The sequence below is a fragment of the Neophocaena asiaeorientalis genome, unplaced genomic scaffold, assembly GCF_003031525.2.
Source record: "Neophocaena asiaeorientalis asiaeorientalis breed wild unplaced genomic scaffold, Neophocaena_asiaeorientalis_V1.1 scaffold345, whole genome shotgun sequence".
In the NCBI taxonomy this organism is placed as follows: Eukaryota; Metazoa; Chordata; class Mammalia; order Artiodactyla; family Phocoenidae; genus Neophocaena; species Neophocaena asiaeorientalis.
Window position 1 is genome coordinate 332,927 of NW_020175181.1, and position 19,757 is coordinate 352,683.

The 19,757-nt window shown below is 41.6% G+C and overlaps 1 protein-coding gene and 1 pseudogene across 8 annotated transcripts in view; one reads left to right on the plus strand and one right to left on the minus strand.

Moving 5' to 3' along the window:
- The window catches only part of BABAM2 (BRISC and BRCA1 A complex member 2), a 440,694-nt gene that overhangs the window by 40,255 nt on the left and 380,682 nt on the right, over positions 1-19,757 (minus strand). For all 8 annotated transcript variants that reach the window (XR_003005855.1, XM_024764436.1, XM_024764437.1 and 5 more), the window contains one exon: positions 17,352-17,505. Coding sequence is in view for 7 of the 8 variants with exons in the window: in XM_024764436.1 (XP_024620204.1) it covers positions 17,352-17,505 (154 nt within the window). In the remaining variant the exon portion in view is untranslated. The remainder of the gene's footprint in view (positions 1-17,351; positions 17,506-19,757) is intronic.
- LOC112412752 (serine/arginine-rich splicing factor 5-like) lies at positions 10,843-12,381 on the plus strand (annotated as a pseudogene).

The window sequence follows — 19,757 nt, forward strand, 5'->3', positions numbered from 1 at the left end:
TGTGTGTGTGTGTGTGTGTGTGTGTGTGTGTGTGTGTGTGTTGTGGTCCCCAGTGCTTTGCACATACTCTGTATATACAGTTGACCCTTGAACTACATGGCTTTGAACTGCATGGGTCCACTTAACCACGGAGATTTTTCAATTGTAAATACTACAGTACTACACAGTCCATGATTGGTTGAATCCGCGGATGCGGAGAAACTCTGGATACAGAGGGTCGACTGTATGTTATATGTGGATTAACCCTCGCATTGTTTGAGGGTCAACTATTGTGTATATAGCTCTTAAATGTTTGCTGAATGAATTACTAGCAATAACTTCACTGCAGAAGCCATTGTTACACTTGATTCTTATAATCACGGCTGCTCTAAAGCCTGTTCTCCCCATGGCCATGGCACTTCTACCTGGCAACCCAGCCCTGACCATCCAGGGCACTTTTTCTCCTCAGAAGGGACTCTGGATAAGAACCACCCTAGATCACTCCAGCCTCACTTCTGCTTTCTTGGCTTCCATTTTCCATTAGGCATGACTAAGTGCCAGAAGTTCTGTCTGGGAAGATAGGAGTCACTGGAATTTTTTGTCCTCTGCTTGATTGTGCAGACTTCCTGCTGGTTTGGAGGCAGCTGTGAAGCAGTGTCTTTCCTTTGGCCTGCTCCATTATCATACCCTTTTTCTTCCTTTGCCCACTGATTATAGTAATAAGTTCAGCCACAGGAATGTTCACCTTCCCTTAAAGGTACTCAGTTTCAGGTCTCCATACGCTTAGGAGAGCTATTTCTGCTCAAGAATACCTTGGGCTTTCCCCGTGGCCACAGCGTCCCTCAGCCTGCTGGGTGAGCCACTAGGAAGAAGGTTCGATGCCCGGCCACCCCAAGGGAAGGTGGTGGGTACGTGGATGCAGGCATGCTGCCCTCCAGCCCTTGACTCCACTGTGCTCTCCTGTGAGCAAGGGAGCGGGAAACAGGCAGAGTGAAGGGGAGAGGCCAGAGGCGGCTGGGGCCGGCCCTGGACCAGCGATCGGGTAAAAGGAGTTCTCATCTTTGTACTGTATGGCCTTGAGCAAGTTCTTCCAGGAAATGAAGATGATGAAGTGAACGTCAAGTCTATGCCAATCACTGTGCTGAGGGTTTTAAATATACCAATCACTCCATTTAATTTCCACCACAATGGTTAAGGCTGACCATACTCAATTTTGGTGGCACTAGATGATACCTAAGGCTCCTTCCATGTTCCACGTCCTGAGACTGGTCCCTACTGTCACACTTACCTTCCTAAATGCATCCCTGCTTGGTCACCCAACCTAGCTCTGCTATTGGCTGTGGATTTTGGAGCTCACTGGCATAGTGGTTACTACCTTAATATCTGCTCCCTGTTTTTGCTCACCTCTATAAAGCTGTGATTTTAACAAGTCATGAATCTAGTTCATGTTCACAGGTGGTCCCTGTGCTGAAGCATCTGACCACAGATAAGACAGAATCCCATTTCTGCAGAAGCAAGGCCTCTGCTTGTCACTAATGATGTGCACAGATTAGATGGTTGTCCTTTGATGCTTCCCCTATTTCTAGAATGCATGCCTTAATGAGAAATGATAGAACCATGCGGCTTGGCCCTCCTGCCTTGGCTGGACTCCACATCATAAGCCCTGAGCAGCCCCGGCGGCACCTGTCAGAAACCAACACGCACATCTGAACAGTCAAGCCTAATTCCCGAGAAGCTGTTTTAACTTGACATCTGAAAAAGTATTACATCTAGAAGTATTTTACTGGGTGTGTGTGTTCAGGGCATATGTGTGCACGTCCCACAGCTGAAGTGTTCTATAAATATTAGATACGGGTTGTACAAAAAAACATCACGTACGGAGTGTACTTAATTCCATTTAGCAATGTTTTCAATTTGTGTCTGACCTCTGGCAACAGAGATGGAATTTTGTCAACATGAACAAAAAAGTATGCTAAACTACCTTAAACACAATTTTCACTTAAAATCCCAGAAATATGTTAGAGCTTAGTGATCATCAGCTACTAGCCCAGTACTTTCAGATGAGGGTACTGAGGCCCCGAAAGGTGAAGTGTCTTTTCCAAGTTCACACAGGAAATTAATAATGGTGTCCAAATGAGACCCGGGTCTCCTAACTCCCAGGCTGTTATTCTCTGCATTTTCTTTACTTACTGTGCGTTTTCCCTTCCAACCGTTCAAAGGCAACTCCGATTCCATGAATAAGCGTGTGTTTCTACTTTCATATACTATAAAAATCCAAAACCAACTTCCCTATTCCTTCCTTTCTGACTTTATAGGACATCTGTCTATTTTTCCAAGAAAATGTAGGGTTGTAACTCACAAACAAGGAAGTAGGTGCACTTGGTTATCATGAACGTTTTCGCATCCTGGGAGGGAAACCCAGGTCTGAGCTGATCAGTAGCTCTCACAACAGCACAACTAAGTGAATTCCCCCAACTAAGATGCGTTCATCTCCCAGTTACTCTGCTGTGTGCAGCTCCTTCCGGCTTGCATGACTGAGACCAGAGAGTAAAGCCTCACCCTGTTTCCCACTGAGAAAGCAGCATGGACAGGGGGTTCAGTCCTGAAAACAGCCCTCAGAGCGGCCAAAGAGTGGAATCAAAGGAAGCCAGGAGCCCAGCTGGAGGGCCTGGGACGGACGGCCTGAGAGGTCCTGTGGAAGGAGCGGGGAGGCTGCGCGGGGCTGCGGATGCTCTGTGCCTGGTACAGCCTGGTCTGCACAGGCTGGAAGTGTGGTGAGCAGCCCACTCCAGGATGAGGGCTGTATTAGCAGTAATTGATGGCCGGGCTTTTTAATGGAGCTTATCATTTCACAGCAACAGATGTCAGGTTCTAATAAATAACATGTTCTCTCTGCCCTACGCAATTTGGAGAGGATGCCTGGATGCCAGGCAGATCTGGAGTCCTCCCCGTCTCTGTTGCTCTCTCTTCTGAAAGAAAAAACAAACCAAATCCCTTGAAGATACTTTTCAAAATGATTCTCTGTGAGAGTTCAAAGATCCAAGAATTTCATGGTATTTATTTCCTTTATTTTTCTCCTCACAACTTCTTTCTCTTTAAACCCTAGGAGGGATGGGTCAGCTTGTGAACACAGGAACCCGGGGCGCGTGGGGGAGAGGAAGGTTTGGCGCCCTTAGCCTTCCCCGGTTCCTCGGGAGGCACCATCACTGATTCCTCTCCTGTCTTCTACGGGTGCTCTCATCCCCCAGGCGAGGCCAGCCTGGGCCTGGAAAATTCCCTCTTCTCTCTTGAGGGGAGTTCAGCTGGGATGAGGTTGGGAGTTTTTAGAGGGAACTATTCCTAGGAAACTCAAGGCAAAAAAAAAAAAGAAAAAGAAAGAAAACCTATGAATCATAGCAGCAGCTGGGCTTGCAGGCTCTGCCACTGAGGTCTGAGCTCCGATGGGCCCCGTGTGGCCGAGGTTTCTGGGAGCCCCAGCCTGGTTGCTCTGCCTAGCTCGGGGCTCTCCCTTCCATTCCCAGGACGCTTCCTGCCCAGAATGGCTCAGTTCTGCAGCCGCTCCCCTCGCAGAAAGGCTGTGAGGGTGAGCAGTCAGTGGCCACAAGTCTTACCTTCCTGGTCAACCCCTACCCCTGGGTGCCAGATGGGAGTTCCAAAAATACAGTTATAAAGGGGAGGGATGGGCGGGGGGGTTAGTGGTCCTGGGAGAGGGAGAGGGCTGCAAAGTCCCCGTCAGGGTTTTCCCTAACACAGAGCGATGACTGGATACCTGGGCCCCAAAGCTGGTTCAGTCAGCGTTCCCCCTGGCCAGCTTACCAAGCACAGGGACTGCAGAGAGAGGCCTGATGCCACAATTAAATCTTACCAGGAGATGTGAGTAGGCTCACATTATAACCACTTATGCTTCAAGATCACCCTTCCCCCCACCAGCCCTACCCTGGTCTCTAAAGAATTCTCAGGCCTCAGGGCTCCTGCAACCCTACTGTGAAGTGCCCTCTTAGGACTGGGATTTCCACGCTGTGCTCCATGGCATCCCAGAGGGGTCCCGGAGGCCACAGTAAGAGAAGGGATGAGGGGCACATCAGGTGGGGACATCTAACCCCCTTCTCTTGAGGAGAGAAGATCTGTTTTTACCTGTTTTACTTAGAGGGCTAATGCATAAGACTGGATTGAAGCATTTAGCAGCTAATGAGAAGTTTGAAGGAAACAGTGTCTTTGGGAATACTAAGGTATTAGCGATGAAAAATAACTGAAATAGCCCAGAATGTGCAATTTTAAAAAATTATTGAAAGAGAAGGTTATTCTGCAAAGACAACAGAATGACAAATAACAGAAGTATGCACGGTGAAGAGCCACATATGGGAAATTAGGGATTGCTCTGGGAGTATCTCGATAAGTTTCTAAATAAGAAAATAACATCTCTTTCTGACATGGAGTCAAGAGGGGAAACAAAAAAATGTTTTAGAAGGTTCATGATGAATTGCTTGCATGTGTTGACCGAGAAGCTATTTTTCGAAATATTCCATTTATGTAATGGATTTAATGTGTGACAAGCCACTGCAGTAGGTGGTTTTAGGGTTCAATGCTGCTCTGAGAACATACTCAGGCCTCTAGAATCAACCTAATGCTTTACACAATCAAACTCAGGGAAAACTCACTCCACCTATTCATAGATTTATCAAACTAGAAAGCATTATAAAAAATTATCTGATTCATTCATTTAGACAGAGCTAAAGCTATGTATAAGATACCAAGGTAGGTAACGAGAGGATTCAGTTTTTTTTTTTAAGTGATGGTTGGTTTTATGTAGATTATACAGTTGAAGGATGGAGGTTTTCCACCTTTCAAACTGGCTGTACTGGCACCAAGAAGACACAACCATAGGGGACAGCAGCCATGGATGGAGCAGCCTAGAACTTAAGAATCTCTGGCCAAGTCACTGAGGTTTGAGGAACTGTTTACTCGGTTGCATGCGAAGCTAGCAATGCTGACTCCGCCATCTTTTAATTAAAAATCTCTGTTTTTCCTCCAGGTATGATGACACTGAATTCTGACATTTACTGAATGCTTATGACATGACAGACCCTATGCTGGACAATTCACCTATATTACCCTGTGTAGTAGGCAGAATTCTAAGATAGCTCCTAGGATTCCTCAGCCCCTGGTGTACACTCCCTGTATAATCCCCAGGACTGTGAAAAATGATGAATTTCATTCCTGTAAGTGGGTTATGTTACATGGAACCAATGGATGACCTTAAGGAAGGGAGATTAACTGGTAGGCCTGACCTAATCAAATGAACCCTTTAAATCAGAGACTAGATGTCAGTGACACAGAAGTCAGAAATTGGAAACATGAGTGTTTGATGTACTACTGCAAGCTTGATGATGGAGGGGCCCACATGGCAGGGAATGGCCTCCACCTGACAGCCAGCAAGGAAGCAGGGACCTCAGTCTTACAACCACAAGGATCTGAACTCTGCCAACAACCTGAATGAGCTTGGAAGAGGCCCTGGGCCTCCGATGTGGTAACGGCCCCAGCCAACACTTTGATTTTAGTCTTTTGGGACCCTAAACAGAGAAGCCAGGAAAGTTGTGTTGGATCCACAGAGAGTGTGAGATAATAATTTGTGCTGTTTTAAGATATAAAATTTGCAAATCAACAACAGAAAATCACACACCCCATTTGATATTCTAAACTAGCTTCACCATTTTATAGATAAGGAGACAGATTCAGACTATGAATTTGCCTAAAGTCACACAGCTAGTGATAGCAGAGACAGGTTTAAACCCAACTCTCTCTTGACTTTAGGGTCAGTGCTCTTAACTGCCACATGCATTTCCTCTCTGTATTTATGTTACTCAAATGCCAGGCCTCTGAGGAGGGAGGCTCAGACAAGTGGTAAAGAGAATGGGAAACTTTATCTATCTGCCTGGGTGTGGATGTGCAGAAAGCCAGAATAAAATGGAGCATAATTTTTCTTTCTTTTCTAAAATTCTTTAGAAGTCAACTGACTATTAAAAGCCAAAGTAATAACAATGTATTGTGGGATTCATAATATATGAAGAAGTGAAACATCTGAATATAATAGCACAAGAGAATTACATTGTTTTAGGTTTCTACATTACACTTGAACTGTTGTAATATTAATTCATGGTAGACTGAGATAAATTAAGAATATATTTTAGTGTGTTAATAACTAAAATATGATACACAGAGCTATAACTAAAAGACCAATAGAAGAGAGAATGGTATACTAAAAAATACTCAAATAAATCAAATGGAAGATTTGGAAGGGAAGAACAAAGGGATAAAGAACAGGGGAAATTAAACAACAAATAGTAAGAAGATAGACTTATACCCAAACAGCTCATTAATTATATGAAATATAAATGAATGAAATACTCCAATTAAAAGGCAGAGATTATCAGACTAGATTTAAAAAGCCAAGTTACAAAAGGTTTCCTTGACATACAAAGGCACACATAGGATGAAAGCAAAAGGATGAAAAAAGATATACCAAGCAAAAAGTAGGCATAGGAAAGCAGGAATGAAGACGCAGATGTAGAGAATGGACTTGAGGACACGGGGAGGGGGAAGGGTAAGATGGGATGAAGTGACAGAGTGGCATGGACTTATATATACTACCAAAATAGATAGCTAGTGGGAAGCAGCCGCATAGCACAGGGAGATCAGATTGGTGCTTTGTGACCACCTAGAGGGGTGGGATAGGGAGGGTGGGCGGGAAACGCAAGAGGGAGGAGCTATGGGGATATATGTATATGTATAGCTGATTCGCTTTGTTGTAAATCAGAAACTAACACACCATTGTAAAGCAATTATACTCCAATAAAGATGTTAAAAAATAAAAATTAAAAATTAAAAAAGAAAAAGAAAGCTGGTGTAACTATATTAATATCAGACAAAGCAGAATTCAACTGAAGTAGTATTATCAGAAATAGCGAGAATCATTTCATAATGATAGAATGGCCAATTTATCAAGAAGACATAACAATTCCAAATATGTATGTACTTAAATAACAAAACTTCAAAATGCAGAAAGCAAAAAATGACAGAACTAAAAGGAGAAATAGACAAATACAAAATCATAGGTGGAAATTTTACCACCTCCTTTCAGTAACTGTTATAATAATAAACACAAAAAATAATAGTAAGGATATAGAAGATTTGAATAACACTAACAAGTAATTTGACTTAATATGTATATAGAACACTATATCTCAGAACTGCAGGACACACATTCTTTTCAAATTCACATGAACTATATCAAGATGGACTATATGTTGGGCCATAAAACAAGTCTCAACAAATTTCAAAGGATTAAAATCACACAGATTATAATCTCTGACCAAAACAGAAATTAAACATCAGTAACAATAAAACATCTAGAAAAATCCCCAAACACTTGAAATTCAAGCAGCACAATTAAAAATAACTCATGGTTCAAAAAGAAATCACAAAGGAAATTAAAAATTTTTTCTAACAAAATGATAATGGAAAAGACACACAGATGGCCAAGAAGCACATGAAAAGCTGCTCAACATCACTAATTATTAGAGAAATGCAAATCAAAACTACAATGAGGTATCACCTCACACCAGTTAGAATGGGCATCATCAGAAAATCTACAAACAACAAATGCTGGAGAAGGTGTGGAGAAAAGGGAATCCTCTTGCACTCTTGGTGGGAATGTAAATTGATACAGCCACTATGGAGAACAGTATGGAGGTTCCTTAAAGAACTAAAAGTAGAACTACCATTTGACCCAGCAATCCCAAAATTTTGTGGGATACAACTAAAGCAAACTTTAGAGAGAAATTTATACCTTTAAAGGCTTATATTAAAAAAGAAGAAAAGAGGCTTCCCTGGTGGCACAGTGGTTGAGAGTCCACCTGCCGATGCAGGGGACATGGGTTCGTGCCCTGGTCCGGGAAAATCCCACATGCCGCAGAGCGGCTGGGCCCGTGAGCCATGGCCGCTGAGCCTGCGCGTCTGGAGCCTGTGCTCCGCAACGGGAGAGGCCACAACAGTGAGAGGCCCGCATACCACAAAAAAAAAAAAAAAAAAGAAAGAAAGGATTAAAATCAATGATCTAAGCTTCTATTTTGAAAAAATTGAAAAAGAAGAGGAAATTAAACTGAAAATAAATTGAAGGAAATAATAAAGATAAAAGCATAGATTAATAAAATGGAAAACAAACCATGGATAAAATCAACAAAGTAAAAGCTTGTTTCTTTGAGAAGATTAGAAAAATTGATAAACCCCTAGATAGACTGTTTTTAAAAGAAAGGGAGAGGAAAAAGATACGAATTTTCACTGTAAGGAATAAAAGAAGTTATATCACTATAGCCCCCATAGATATTAAAAGGAAAATAAGACAATACCATAAACAATTCTATGCTAATCCATTCAACAACTTAAATATAATGGATAAATTTCTTTTAAAAACCCCACAACTTGCTACAACTAACACAGGAAGAAATTTTTAAAAATCTGAATATCCCTATATTTAGTATAGACATTGAATTTTTTTCCCCACAAATAAACTCTACCAAACATTTAGAAAAGAATAATGCCAAACCTACATAAACTCTTTCAGAAAACAGATAAGGAAGGAAAACTTGCCAATTCCTTTTATGAAGCCAGTGTAGTGCTATTATCAAAGTCTAACAAGGACAACACAAGAAAGGAAATTTCAGACTAGTATCATCCATGAACACAGATGTAAAACTTTTAACATAATTTTAGCAAATCAAATCTAATAATATAAAAAAGGATAAAATATCATGACTCAGAAGGGTTTATTTATCCCTGGAATGCAAGGTTGGTCTAACAGTCAAAACCTAATTAACGTAATTCACCACTCTAATAGAAGAAGAAAAGCCACAGGATCATGTCAGTAGAGGAAGAAAAAGCATGCTACAGAATTCAACACTCACTCATGATAAAAACTCTTAGCAAAGTAGGAATATAAGGGAATTTCTTCAATCTGCTAAAGACATCTATGTAAAACCTACTGCTAACATCAATTTTAATGTGGAGATATAAGGTCAGATGTCTGCTCACAGCACTTGTGTACAACACTGGACTAGAGGTCCCAGTCAGTGCAAGTAGGTTAAAAAAAAAAAAAGAAAAAAGAAAGAAACTAAAAAATGTAAAGATTTAAACACTAGATAGAAAGAAGTAAAGCTGTTAACAGACGATATGACTATTTATGTAAAAAATTCTAAGAAATCTATAAAAAAGCTACTAGAACTTAGTAGGATTGTAAATTTAGCAACGTCACAGTACACAAGGTCAATATAGAAAAATCATTTCTATTTCTATATACGAGCAACAACTGGAAAATAAAATCTGAAAAGCTATCATTCACAATAAAAGCAAAAACATTAAAAAGTATCCAAGACTTCCACACTGAAATCTTAAGACATTTCTGAGGTAAATTACAGAAGATCTAAATAAAACCATGTTTACTGATAGGAAGAATTCGGTATTGTTAAAATGTCGATTCTTCCCTTGTTGACCTACAGATTCAATGCCATCCCAATCAAAATCTCAGCAGGCTTTTCTTTTGCAGGTTGGGGTTGGAAGTGGCAAACTGATTCTAAAACGTATACAGAAAAGAAAAGGACCTAGGACAGCCAAAACAATCTTTAAAAAGAATAAAGTTAGAGAATTTACATTTCCTGATTCTAAGAACCATTGGTATTGGTGTATAAACAGAAAAATAGATAGATGAAATAGAATATCCAGAAACAGACCCACTCATATATGGTCTATTTATTTATTTATTTTTGCGGTACGCGGGCCTCTCACTGTTGTGGCCTCTCCCATTGTGGAGCACAGGCTCCAGACGCGCAAGCTCAGCGGCCATGGCTCACGGGCCCAGCCGCTCCGCGGCATGTGGGATCTTCCCGGATTGGGGTACGAACCCATGTCCCCTGCATCGGCAGGCGGACTCTCAACCACTGCGCCACCAGGGAAGCCCTGGTCTATTTATTTTGACAAAGGCATGAAGGTAATTCAACAGGGAAAGAAAGGTTTTTTTCAACAAATATTGCTTAAATTAACCTGGAGATATATAAACAAAAAAGTTAACTTTAGCCTCTACCTCATACCACATCCCCAAATTAATTTGAGATGGGTCATAGACCTAAATGTCAAACCAAAACCAAAGCTCCTAGAGAAAGACATAGGAGAATCTCTTCATGACCCTGTGGAAGGTAAATAATTATGAGGATACAAAAATATTAACATAAAAATAAAACACTGATAGGTCTTCCCTGGTGGCGCAGTGGTTAAGAATCCGCCTGCCAATGCAGGGGTCACGGGTTCAAGCCCTGGTCCGGGAAGATCCCACATGCAGCGGAGCAACTAAGCCCGTGCACCACAACTACTGAGCCTGCTCTCCAGAGCCAGTGAGCCACAACTCCTGAAGCCTGGGTGCCTAGAGCCCGTGCTCTGCAACAAGAGAAGCCACCACAATGAGAAGCCCACGCACCACAATGAAGAGTAGCCCCCGCTCACCACAACTACAGAAAGCCCGTGCACAGCAACAAAGACCCAACGCAGCCAAAAATAAATAAATTAAATAAATAAATTAAAAGAAAACTAAAACACTGATAAAATAGATTTAATTAAAAATAAAAAATTTCTGCTCATCAAAAGATACTGTTAAGAATATGAAGAGTTGTGGAGAGACGTAGACGAGTTGAGTCCTGGCCTGCGGGGAGGCTGCCGGCTCCGTCGCAGACTACGGACCTCTCTGGGTCTCGGCTGCCAAAGATCCTGTCCGGCAGGTGAGTGGCTCACTTTGAGGGAAAGGCTTCTCGGATTGAGGCTTCTTCATGGCCGCTCAGATCGCGAGTGGTCAGGGCTGCTCTCTGTGCAGAGGATGGCGTCCAATGAGCGCAGTTTATTCGAAGAAGTACTAGCCTGACATGAGTGGCTGTCGAGTATTCATTGGGAGGCTAAATCCAGCGGCCCGGGAGAAGGATGTGAAAGATTCTTCAAGGGGTATGGACGAATACGAGATATTGATCTGAAAAGAGGCTTTGGTTTTGTGGAATTTGAGGATGCCAGGAATGCAGATGATGCCGTATATGAACTTGATGGAAAAGAACTCTGCAGTGAAAGGGTTACAGTTGAACATGCTAGGGCTCAATCTCGAGGCGGAAGTGGTAGAGAACGCTACTCAGACCTTTTTAGTAGTCGCAGACCTCGAAATGATAGACGAAACGCTCCACCTGTAAGAACAGAAAATCGGCTTATAGTTGAGAATTTATCTTCAAGAGTCAGCTGGCAGCCTATCTGTGTCGTTGGCCTTATGATGAGGAGTGCCTGTGGGTTATCCTAATCGTTGTCTTGGTCACTCTTGGTTGGGCCTGGTTGACTTTGCCAGTCAGCTCCTACAGTGATCAACTGGCCACCTCTAGATCTGTGTTTGCCAGTCTAGACGTAATTGGTGCACTTCCTTGAAGTGCCAGGTTGCAGTGATCCCAGAGCGTTGATAACGTGATCTGATCCCTAAGTTGAGAGCTGTCTTCCTGTAACGCTTCCGAATAAGAGGTCCTGGTCAAAAAGAGTTCAAAGATACAAAATTAGGTGGTCGTTGGAATCCTGATTGCAGTAAAGTGGTCCTTGGTAACTACACAAGAGTAGAACATGTCTGCATCCGCCAGTAGTCTGCTAATAGGGAGGGCTGTGCGATTAAAGGCTTCCATCGATTGGGTAGTGTCCTTCAAGTGGGTGGTGAAGAGCCAGTTGGGCATATGTCATGAAGGTTTCTCCGACCAATTAATGGTTTGCTGCTTGACTAGCCTAGGGAAATAATAATAAAGGATCTCAAAGATTTCATGAGACAAGCTGGGGAAGTAACCTTTGCGGACGCACACCGACCTAAATTAAATGAAGGGGTAGTTGAGTTTGCCTCTTATGGTGACTTAAGAAATGCTTTCTGGAAAAAAAATAAATGGGAGAAAAATCAAATTAATTGAAGGCAGCAAAAGGCACGGTAGGTCACGAAGCAGGTCTCATTCCCGGACCAGGAGTTCCTTGAGGTCTCGTAGCCGATCTTGTTCCCGGAGTCGCAAGTCTTAGAGCCGGTCCAGGAGCCGCAGCCGGAGCAAGTCCCGTTCTGTTAGTAGGTCTCCTGTGCCTGAGAAGAGCCAGAAACGTGGTTCTTCCAGTAGATCTATGTCTCCAGCATCTGCGGATCACCAGAGGTCCCCTCCAGGTCCCGGTTCCGGTCAAGGTCCAGATCAGTTGACAGTGGCCATTAAACTGTAAATAACTTGCCTTGGGGGCCTTTTTAAAAAAAAAAAAAAATTTCCCAAACCATACTTGCTAAAAATTCTGGTAAGTATGTGCTTTTCTGTGGGGGTGGGAGTTGGAGGGGGGTTGGGTTGGGTTGGGCTGGGTATCTTTGTAGATGTGGACCACCAGAGGTTGTTGAAAACTAATTGTATTCAATGTTTTTGATAAGCCTTCTGCTCACATTTTTGTGAATGTCTGAAGTACACAGTTTGTGTATATCGACAGAACTCTTTTATAACTAAAGCAAATTTAATTTTTTTGTACTAGAAAAATTTGAACGTTTTAGTTCCTGGTTATTCAAATATGTTGATACAGAATTAGTTTAATGCCTCACTTAAACTAATTAATAGCTTTGGACACTTAAAAGAGCTCTAAATTTGCTTGTACGTAAAGGCTTAATTTGAGTTTTCCTTGTTAGGGTCAAGGGTGTCCGTCCCCCCCACCCTTTAACAGCTGCCTGGCAAAGACGTTAAAGCAGCTGTTTGTTATTGATAATAAAAGATTATAAAACTGAAAAAAAAAAGAATATGAAAAGGCAAGCCATAGATTAGGAGAAAATATCTCTAATACATATTTCTGACAAATATATAAAGAACTTTTAAAACTCAGTAATAAATAGACCAACAACCTGATTAAAAATAGGCAAAATCTGAACAGACGCTTCACAAAAGAAAACACACCAATAAGCACATGAAATATGCTCATCATTAACCATCAGGAAATCAAAATGAAAAACACAACGCTGCATCACTTCATCCCCTATAGCACAGCTAAAATTAAAAAGACTGATAATACCAAGTGTTGGAGAGGATGCGGAACAACTGGAACCCAGCACATTGCCGGTGGGAGTATAAACTGGTAGGACTTCGAAAAAGGTTGTCAGTTTCTTATAAAGTTAATCATACACATACTCCCAGGTATCTACCCACAGAATTGAAAACATATGTCTATTACAAAGCTTATATAAAAGTTCACACCAGCTCTATTCATAAAAATCCCCAAACTGGAAACAACCTAAATATAATATGCAGATGAATGGATTAGTACATTATAGTATATTCATATAATGAAATATTGCTCAGCAGTAAAAAAAAGGAATGCCATAACAGATAACTCTAAAATAATTATGTTGAATATAAAAGACACAAGAGAGTACAATCTGTATTATTCCATTTATTAGAAGTATCTAGAAGAGGAAAAACTAAGACATGGTGATAGAAATCAGACAGCGCTGTCTTGGGGGTGAGGAGACTATTTGGAAAGGGGTAGAAGGTAACTTTGTCAAAACTCCATCAAAAGATACACTTAGGGACTTCCCTGGTGGTCCAGTGGGTAAGACTCTGCATTCCCAATGCAGGAGCCCGAGTTCGAATTCCTTGTTGGGGAACTAATCCCACATGCATGCTGCAACTAAGAGTCCGCATACCGCAACTGTGAGCCCACCTGCTGCAACCAAAAAACAAAGATCCCGCATGCCGCAATGAAGATCCCGCATGCTGCAACTAAGACCCAGTGCAGCCATAAATAAATAAATAAATAATTGTTTTAAAAAAGATACACTCAAATCTGTCCACTTCATTGTATGTAAATTATAAGTGTATGTAAATTACACGACAATAAATATCTTTAAAAGATATATGCAAAACCCTTGCCTTCAAAGGACTCACAGGTCCATTAAGGAAATGAGATGTATACAAAGACGTGAAAAAAATCAAAGAATAATACAAAGGAGATTTCAAAGCAGTATATGACCAACAGTCAACCAAAACTGGAAAGAGGGGAACGAGCTGCCTGCAAGTTAGCATGGATGGGAAAACCACAAGGAAGAATGTGGAAGAAAGGGTAGACCTGCAGGAGCAGAAAGACAGCAGGAGGAGAGCAGTGGGCACAGGCACCGTGGGACAAAGCAGAAGCTAAACCCAACGGTCTTTCACAGGTCCACCCACTGACTGACCCTTCATATCAAGCCCATCAGTAGGGAGGAGTACAGTCTTGTTTTACACGATGAAGTTCAGGAAGGTTAATAGCCCTGCCCAAGGCCACAGAGCTTATAGATTAGAACTTGTGATAGGAACTGGGGCACACATGACCCTGAAGCCTGTGCTCACCCAGCAGAGGGTAATTTACTTGTGAGGACAGAATTTGCTGAACAGCCACGAGCAAGAAGTACATGTCATAGGAAGAGCCCCGGCCAGAAAGTGTCCTTTCTGAATTCACATGCTTAGAATTTTGCTCTGCAGGAGGGAATAAACAGCTGACTCCACTCAAAGGGCTCTAGCGCTGTTCATAAACCGTGAGAGTGTTTATGTCCGGGGCAGAGCTCTCCAAGTGAATTATAGCCTTTTACGCACTGTGTACATACAATATTTTCAGCAGGGGGTGTAAGGAATGCTGCAGCTGACCTTTCTTTCTGTCCTGTCTCTCCACCTTCTCCACCAAACGCTGGTCTGTACTGCAGGACAGTTCTCTGGTTGTGCTTATCCATTACCTGGCCTTCTGACACAGCTCAGGGAAGTTACTCAGGTCAATTTAAGAAGGAGGTTTTAAACTATTTCTTCTTCCTAGCATGAGCTGCTGGCTTTCTCTTTTATTACATTTAAAATGGATCCATCTTCACTACAGTAGAAAGCAGACTTTTTTAACATTACTTCGGATGTTTTCTTTAGGCTGGTAAAGTAAAGCAAATGTCTCTTGCAACTCTGAACCAATCTGTTAAGATAAACAGGCTTCACTTATGATATTCCTATACTGAAATCATAGGCTTGCGGTCTGCAACTCCTTAAAGACTCAATTCATACATTCTAAAATGTCTACTTAAGAAGCGTGCGTGTGTGTATATGGATGCACGGACACACACACACACACACACACACACACACACACCGAGATAGCTTTGCCATGGAAACCACAAAAACACATCTGGTTCAGACTCCACAGCACATACCACAAACAACAGCCCATCTTCTAAGGGCAGATCCTATGTATACACAGGGAAAGCCCGGATAATTAAACAACTGCAATCCCTCAAATGTAAAACTTACATCATAATCCCCCTTTTCAAGTTTATTTCAAGATAAGTCAGTCTTACTCATTGTTATTAGTTACATTTGCATATGTTTGTTATTTTCCTTAAATAGAATTTCAGACTTGGGCATCACAGACAAAAAGGAATACAGGGAGGACGGGCACACTAAAGGTTCAGGTAACAACAGCTCTGGATTCCACATGTGAATCTGGGGAGGTCTGGATTTCTAGAGAAAGCTACTCTGTCATTATTTAAAAGAGCCCCAACCCTGCTATGAGTGAAGGCCTTGTACTACAGAAAGTATAGATGTCAGTGGGTACCTGGGGATGGAAATAGGACCCAGGGAGGGGAAGGAAAGAGCAAGAAGTCTGACCAATCAAGAGCATTCTAGGTCTGAAAGGCCAGGTTTTACTAGTAGGTACTTTAAAACCGTCACACGTTTGATATGATAAAGGCTTTGATCTCTCCTGTTGGGCTATAAGTTCCATGAAGACATGGACAATTTCTAATTTATCATTGTATCCCCAGCAAGGGGCACATTGCCTGGATCATGGTAGATGCTCAGTAAATACTGGATGAGCAACAAAGAGGATGCTGAATTGATATTCTTCATTTCTGTGATTCTTTGGATCTGATCATCCTTCAGCTGGGATCACAGGTGAGAGCACAAGGCTGTACGGAGTGATAAAGTAATAACCACCTGCCACTCTTATGATTTAGTTTTGGAAACTATGGTGTTGATCCACTGTTGCTTCAATCTAGGAAGGCCATGGTTCATGAAGACTGGTGTTCCAGATACTAAAGTCTTACCTATAAAAAACTCTCTGCATTTACACTTACGTATTCCATATGACTGGTGAAAGCTTTCTACAGAGAGATTCATGTGCGATAGTCGTATCCCTAAATTCCAAGCTCCAGCTAACTTCAACCTTTATCAAATTCCCAACTTATTTCCATAAGGATTTTAACAGTCCTAAGCTATTTGTGTAGCCATTTATTCAATCAAAGAAGACATAGGCCCTACTTTGGGTAATGGCTGCAGAGATGCAATGGGATATATAATTCACTCTGTTCCTTCAAAGACATTATAGTTCCATATGAAAAACTAGGTACTGGATCCATGTGTTGACTACTAGGCAAAAATTCTATTTGTTTACGGTCAGCTGAAGTTTTCCATTTAAAAAAAAATGAAAGTAGCTGCCAATATTTTCTTCATCGACACCAGTTATTCCTTAACTCCAATTTCTACCTAGTACTTATTCTCTAATCTAAATAGAAAGGTAGAGGGACTTCCCCGGTGGTCCATTGGTGAAGAATCCACCTTACAATGCAGCGGACGCGGGTTGGATCCCTGGTCAGGGAGCTAACATCCCACATGCCGTGGGGCAGCTAAACCTGTGTGCCACAACTACTGAACTCGCGCTTCTCAGCTAGAGAGCTTGCGTGCCACAAACTACAGAGCCCAAGTGCTCTGGAACCTGCTTGCCACAGCTACAGAGGCCACATGCCCTGGAGCCTGCGTGCCACAACTAGAGAAGAGAAAACCCTCGTGCCACAACTCTAGAGAAGCCCACGCACCACAACGAAGAGCCTGTGCGCCGCAACTAAAACCCAACGCAGCCAAAAATAAATAAATCTTAAAAAAAGGAATAAAATAAATAGAAAGGTAGATTTCAGAAAAATCATATAACCCATTTAAAAAGAAAAAAAGGCAATCTACCAGAGGAGGCTAGATGAGGAGTTGGCTAACTTTTTCTATAAAGGGCCAAATAGCAAGTATTTTTTGCTTTCCAGGCTACATGTGGTCTGTTTCAACTACTCATTCTGCTATGGTTGCATGAAAGCAGCCATAGAAAATAAGTTTAAAAATGGGTGTGGCTGTTTCAATAAAACTTTATTTACAAAAACAGGCACAGGGCAGGATTTAGCCTCCAGGCAGTAGCTTGCCCAACTCCTGGACTAGATAAACAAAATGTTTCTATTTGCAAGAAATAACAATTGATTCACTTACTTTGCTCTTTTGGCCATTTCATTTCCATCCCATCTGGGGCTGTATGGATAATTTTTCTGGGCCTGGGAATAAAGCTGTCCACTGTTGGTAAAGTGATAGACGGACTGGAATGTGAGAGTCGGCTGGTCTCGAGGAAAAAACAGGGGCAGGTCAACTGCAAAGACAGAAGAAAGGAAAAGAAAGTTAGGGCTTAAATGCCTTTTAATACACTTTTTGGGCTAAACCTGAATGTTGGGTACAAGACTATTTGAACCACAAGTACTGGTTGAGGCTTAGGTAAAAGGTATGGAGAGAGAGACCAAGAAATACAAGGTGCCTTCCCTGTCTTCATGGAGTTTACAATCTAGGAGGAGAGGCAAATCACCCATAAATAAAAATTCAACCAATATGAGGCCTGATGTGCAGGTGCCGGAGGAAGACTAGGAAATGGTTACAGAAGCTGGCCACCCCCAGCCACCTGACCTGCTGTGGCACTTACCTTGTCCACTATTCCATAGAGGAGTTAGTTGTATATGTGCTTTAAGTCTCCATTATATCAGAAACTCCTCAAAGGTTAGGCACTGTCTTCCTCATCTAGAATTCGATGGAGGAAGTGGGATGGAGACCATCTTTAAAGAATGGATTTGGAAAGGGGATCAAGAGGGCAAGTGATAATCTTTCTTTTTTATAGGATACAGCAACTGGGCCACCAGAAAGAAGAAAAACGTTATCACTTACTTCCAATCAAGCAGTGAATTTTGGTACTCAGCAGTTTTACATTTTTCTATATGTGTTACCATATATATCTCCTAAACCAGTAGGAACTCCTTAATGGAATGCAACAGGGACTACATATGTCTACTGTTATAGTATAGACTGATTCTAATATTTGCTGTTAACAAGTATTATGTGCTTTATTTGTTCTTTTTGGGATCCTTTAACTCAATTTTTAAAAATAAAATGACTTCCTTTAGTTGCGGCATGCGGGATCTTCAGTTGTGGCATGCATGCGGGATCTAGTTCCCCAACCAGGGATCGAACCCGGGCACCCTGAATTGGGAGCGTGGAGTCTTAACCACTGGACCACCAGGGATCCTGCATGCTGCAACTAAGGATCCTACATGTAGCAATGAAGATCCCGTGTGCTGCAACTAAGACCTGGCGCAGCCAAATAAATAAATAAATAATTTTAAAAAATGACTTCCTGCTTTCAGTTGAGGCAAACCATAATTAAAAATGCAGACTGTTTCAATGGCACATTCCTCAAGGCATATTAATATGTATTTCTGTAAATGTTACCTACTTGAAGGACACAGAACAGGCACGTTAATTAATTTACAAAAAATAATAAGAAAAATGTGTATAGACTTTTATAGCTTTGCAGAGTACCTTTATATACTTTATCTGATTTGATACTTACAACTCCTTGAAGCAGACATTATTTTTACCAGCTGCATTTAACAGATGAACAGACTCCGAGAGGTTTATTAATTTGCTCAGGCCATAGCTACGCAGAAACAGGACTCAAGTCTAGTCCTATGATTTAAATCCTAAGCTCCTTCTACTGGTCACATTGCCACCTGCTCTTGGGTTTACTGGTATCACCTGCTCACAACATACTCACTACGTCAAAATTACAATTTTAGTAAGCTAAAGTCTCCACTGTGAAGGATGTATCGGCTTCAACTTTTCGGCTCCATGAGGCAAATACATGACAGAAAAATACATACTAGATAGTTATACATGTATCACCATGTCAGTTAGGGTGACATTTGACTTGGATTAGGCCCACTAAGTACCCAAAATGATTTCTTGAGGGAAGTTAGGCTTGCAGCAAACTTAAAAAACTGTCCAGTTGGTAAGGCCTCTTAGACGTCTAAGTATATCTGACTCTGACTCAGTGCTGCAGGGGGTTTCTGACAAATGAATCACACCACGACCAAAGAAAAGTGGCAAGATTTTGAATGTCCACTCTTTAATCACATTTTCCAAGTGCCTCAATGCAGTTTCAATACATGTCTATTTGTGCCAAAGCAAAGATTTGGTTAACATATAGGAATAATACAAAACATGAAAAACAGAGCAATTCAAATGATAAGTCATTGCATTCAGAAAACCCTTTGGAATCCCTTCGTCTTACAGAGCTTCATCTGTAATGTCTTTGGTCTTTTTGGGTGTTTTTTGTTTTTTGGTTTTTTTTTTACATTTTCTTGGCTGCACCATGTGGCATGTGGGATCTTACTTCCCCGACCAGGGATCGAACCTGCACCCCTTGGAATGGAAGCGTGGAGTCTTAGCCACTGGACCACCAGGGAAGTCCTGTCTTCAGTCACTCTGAATAAATATCGTTTTCTAAAAGTGTTTATCTCTTTTCTGATCACTCATTTCATTTCCTCTCATTAATTTTAGAAAAATGCCTATTCACAT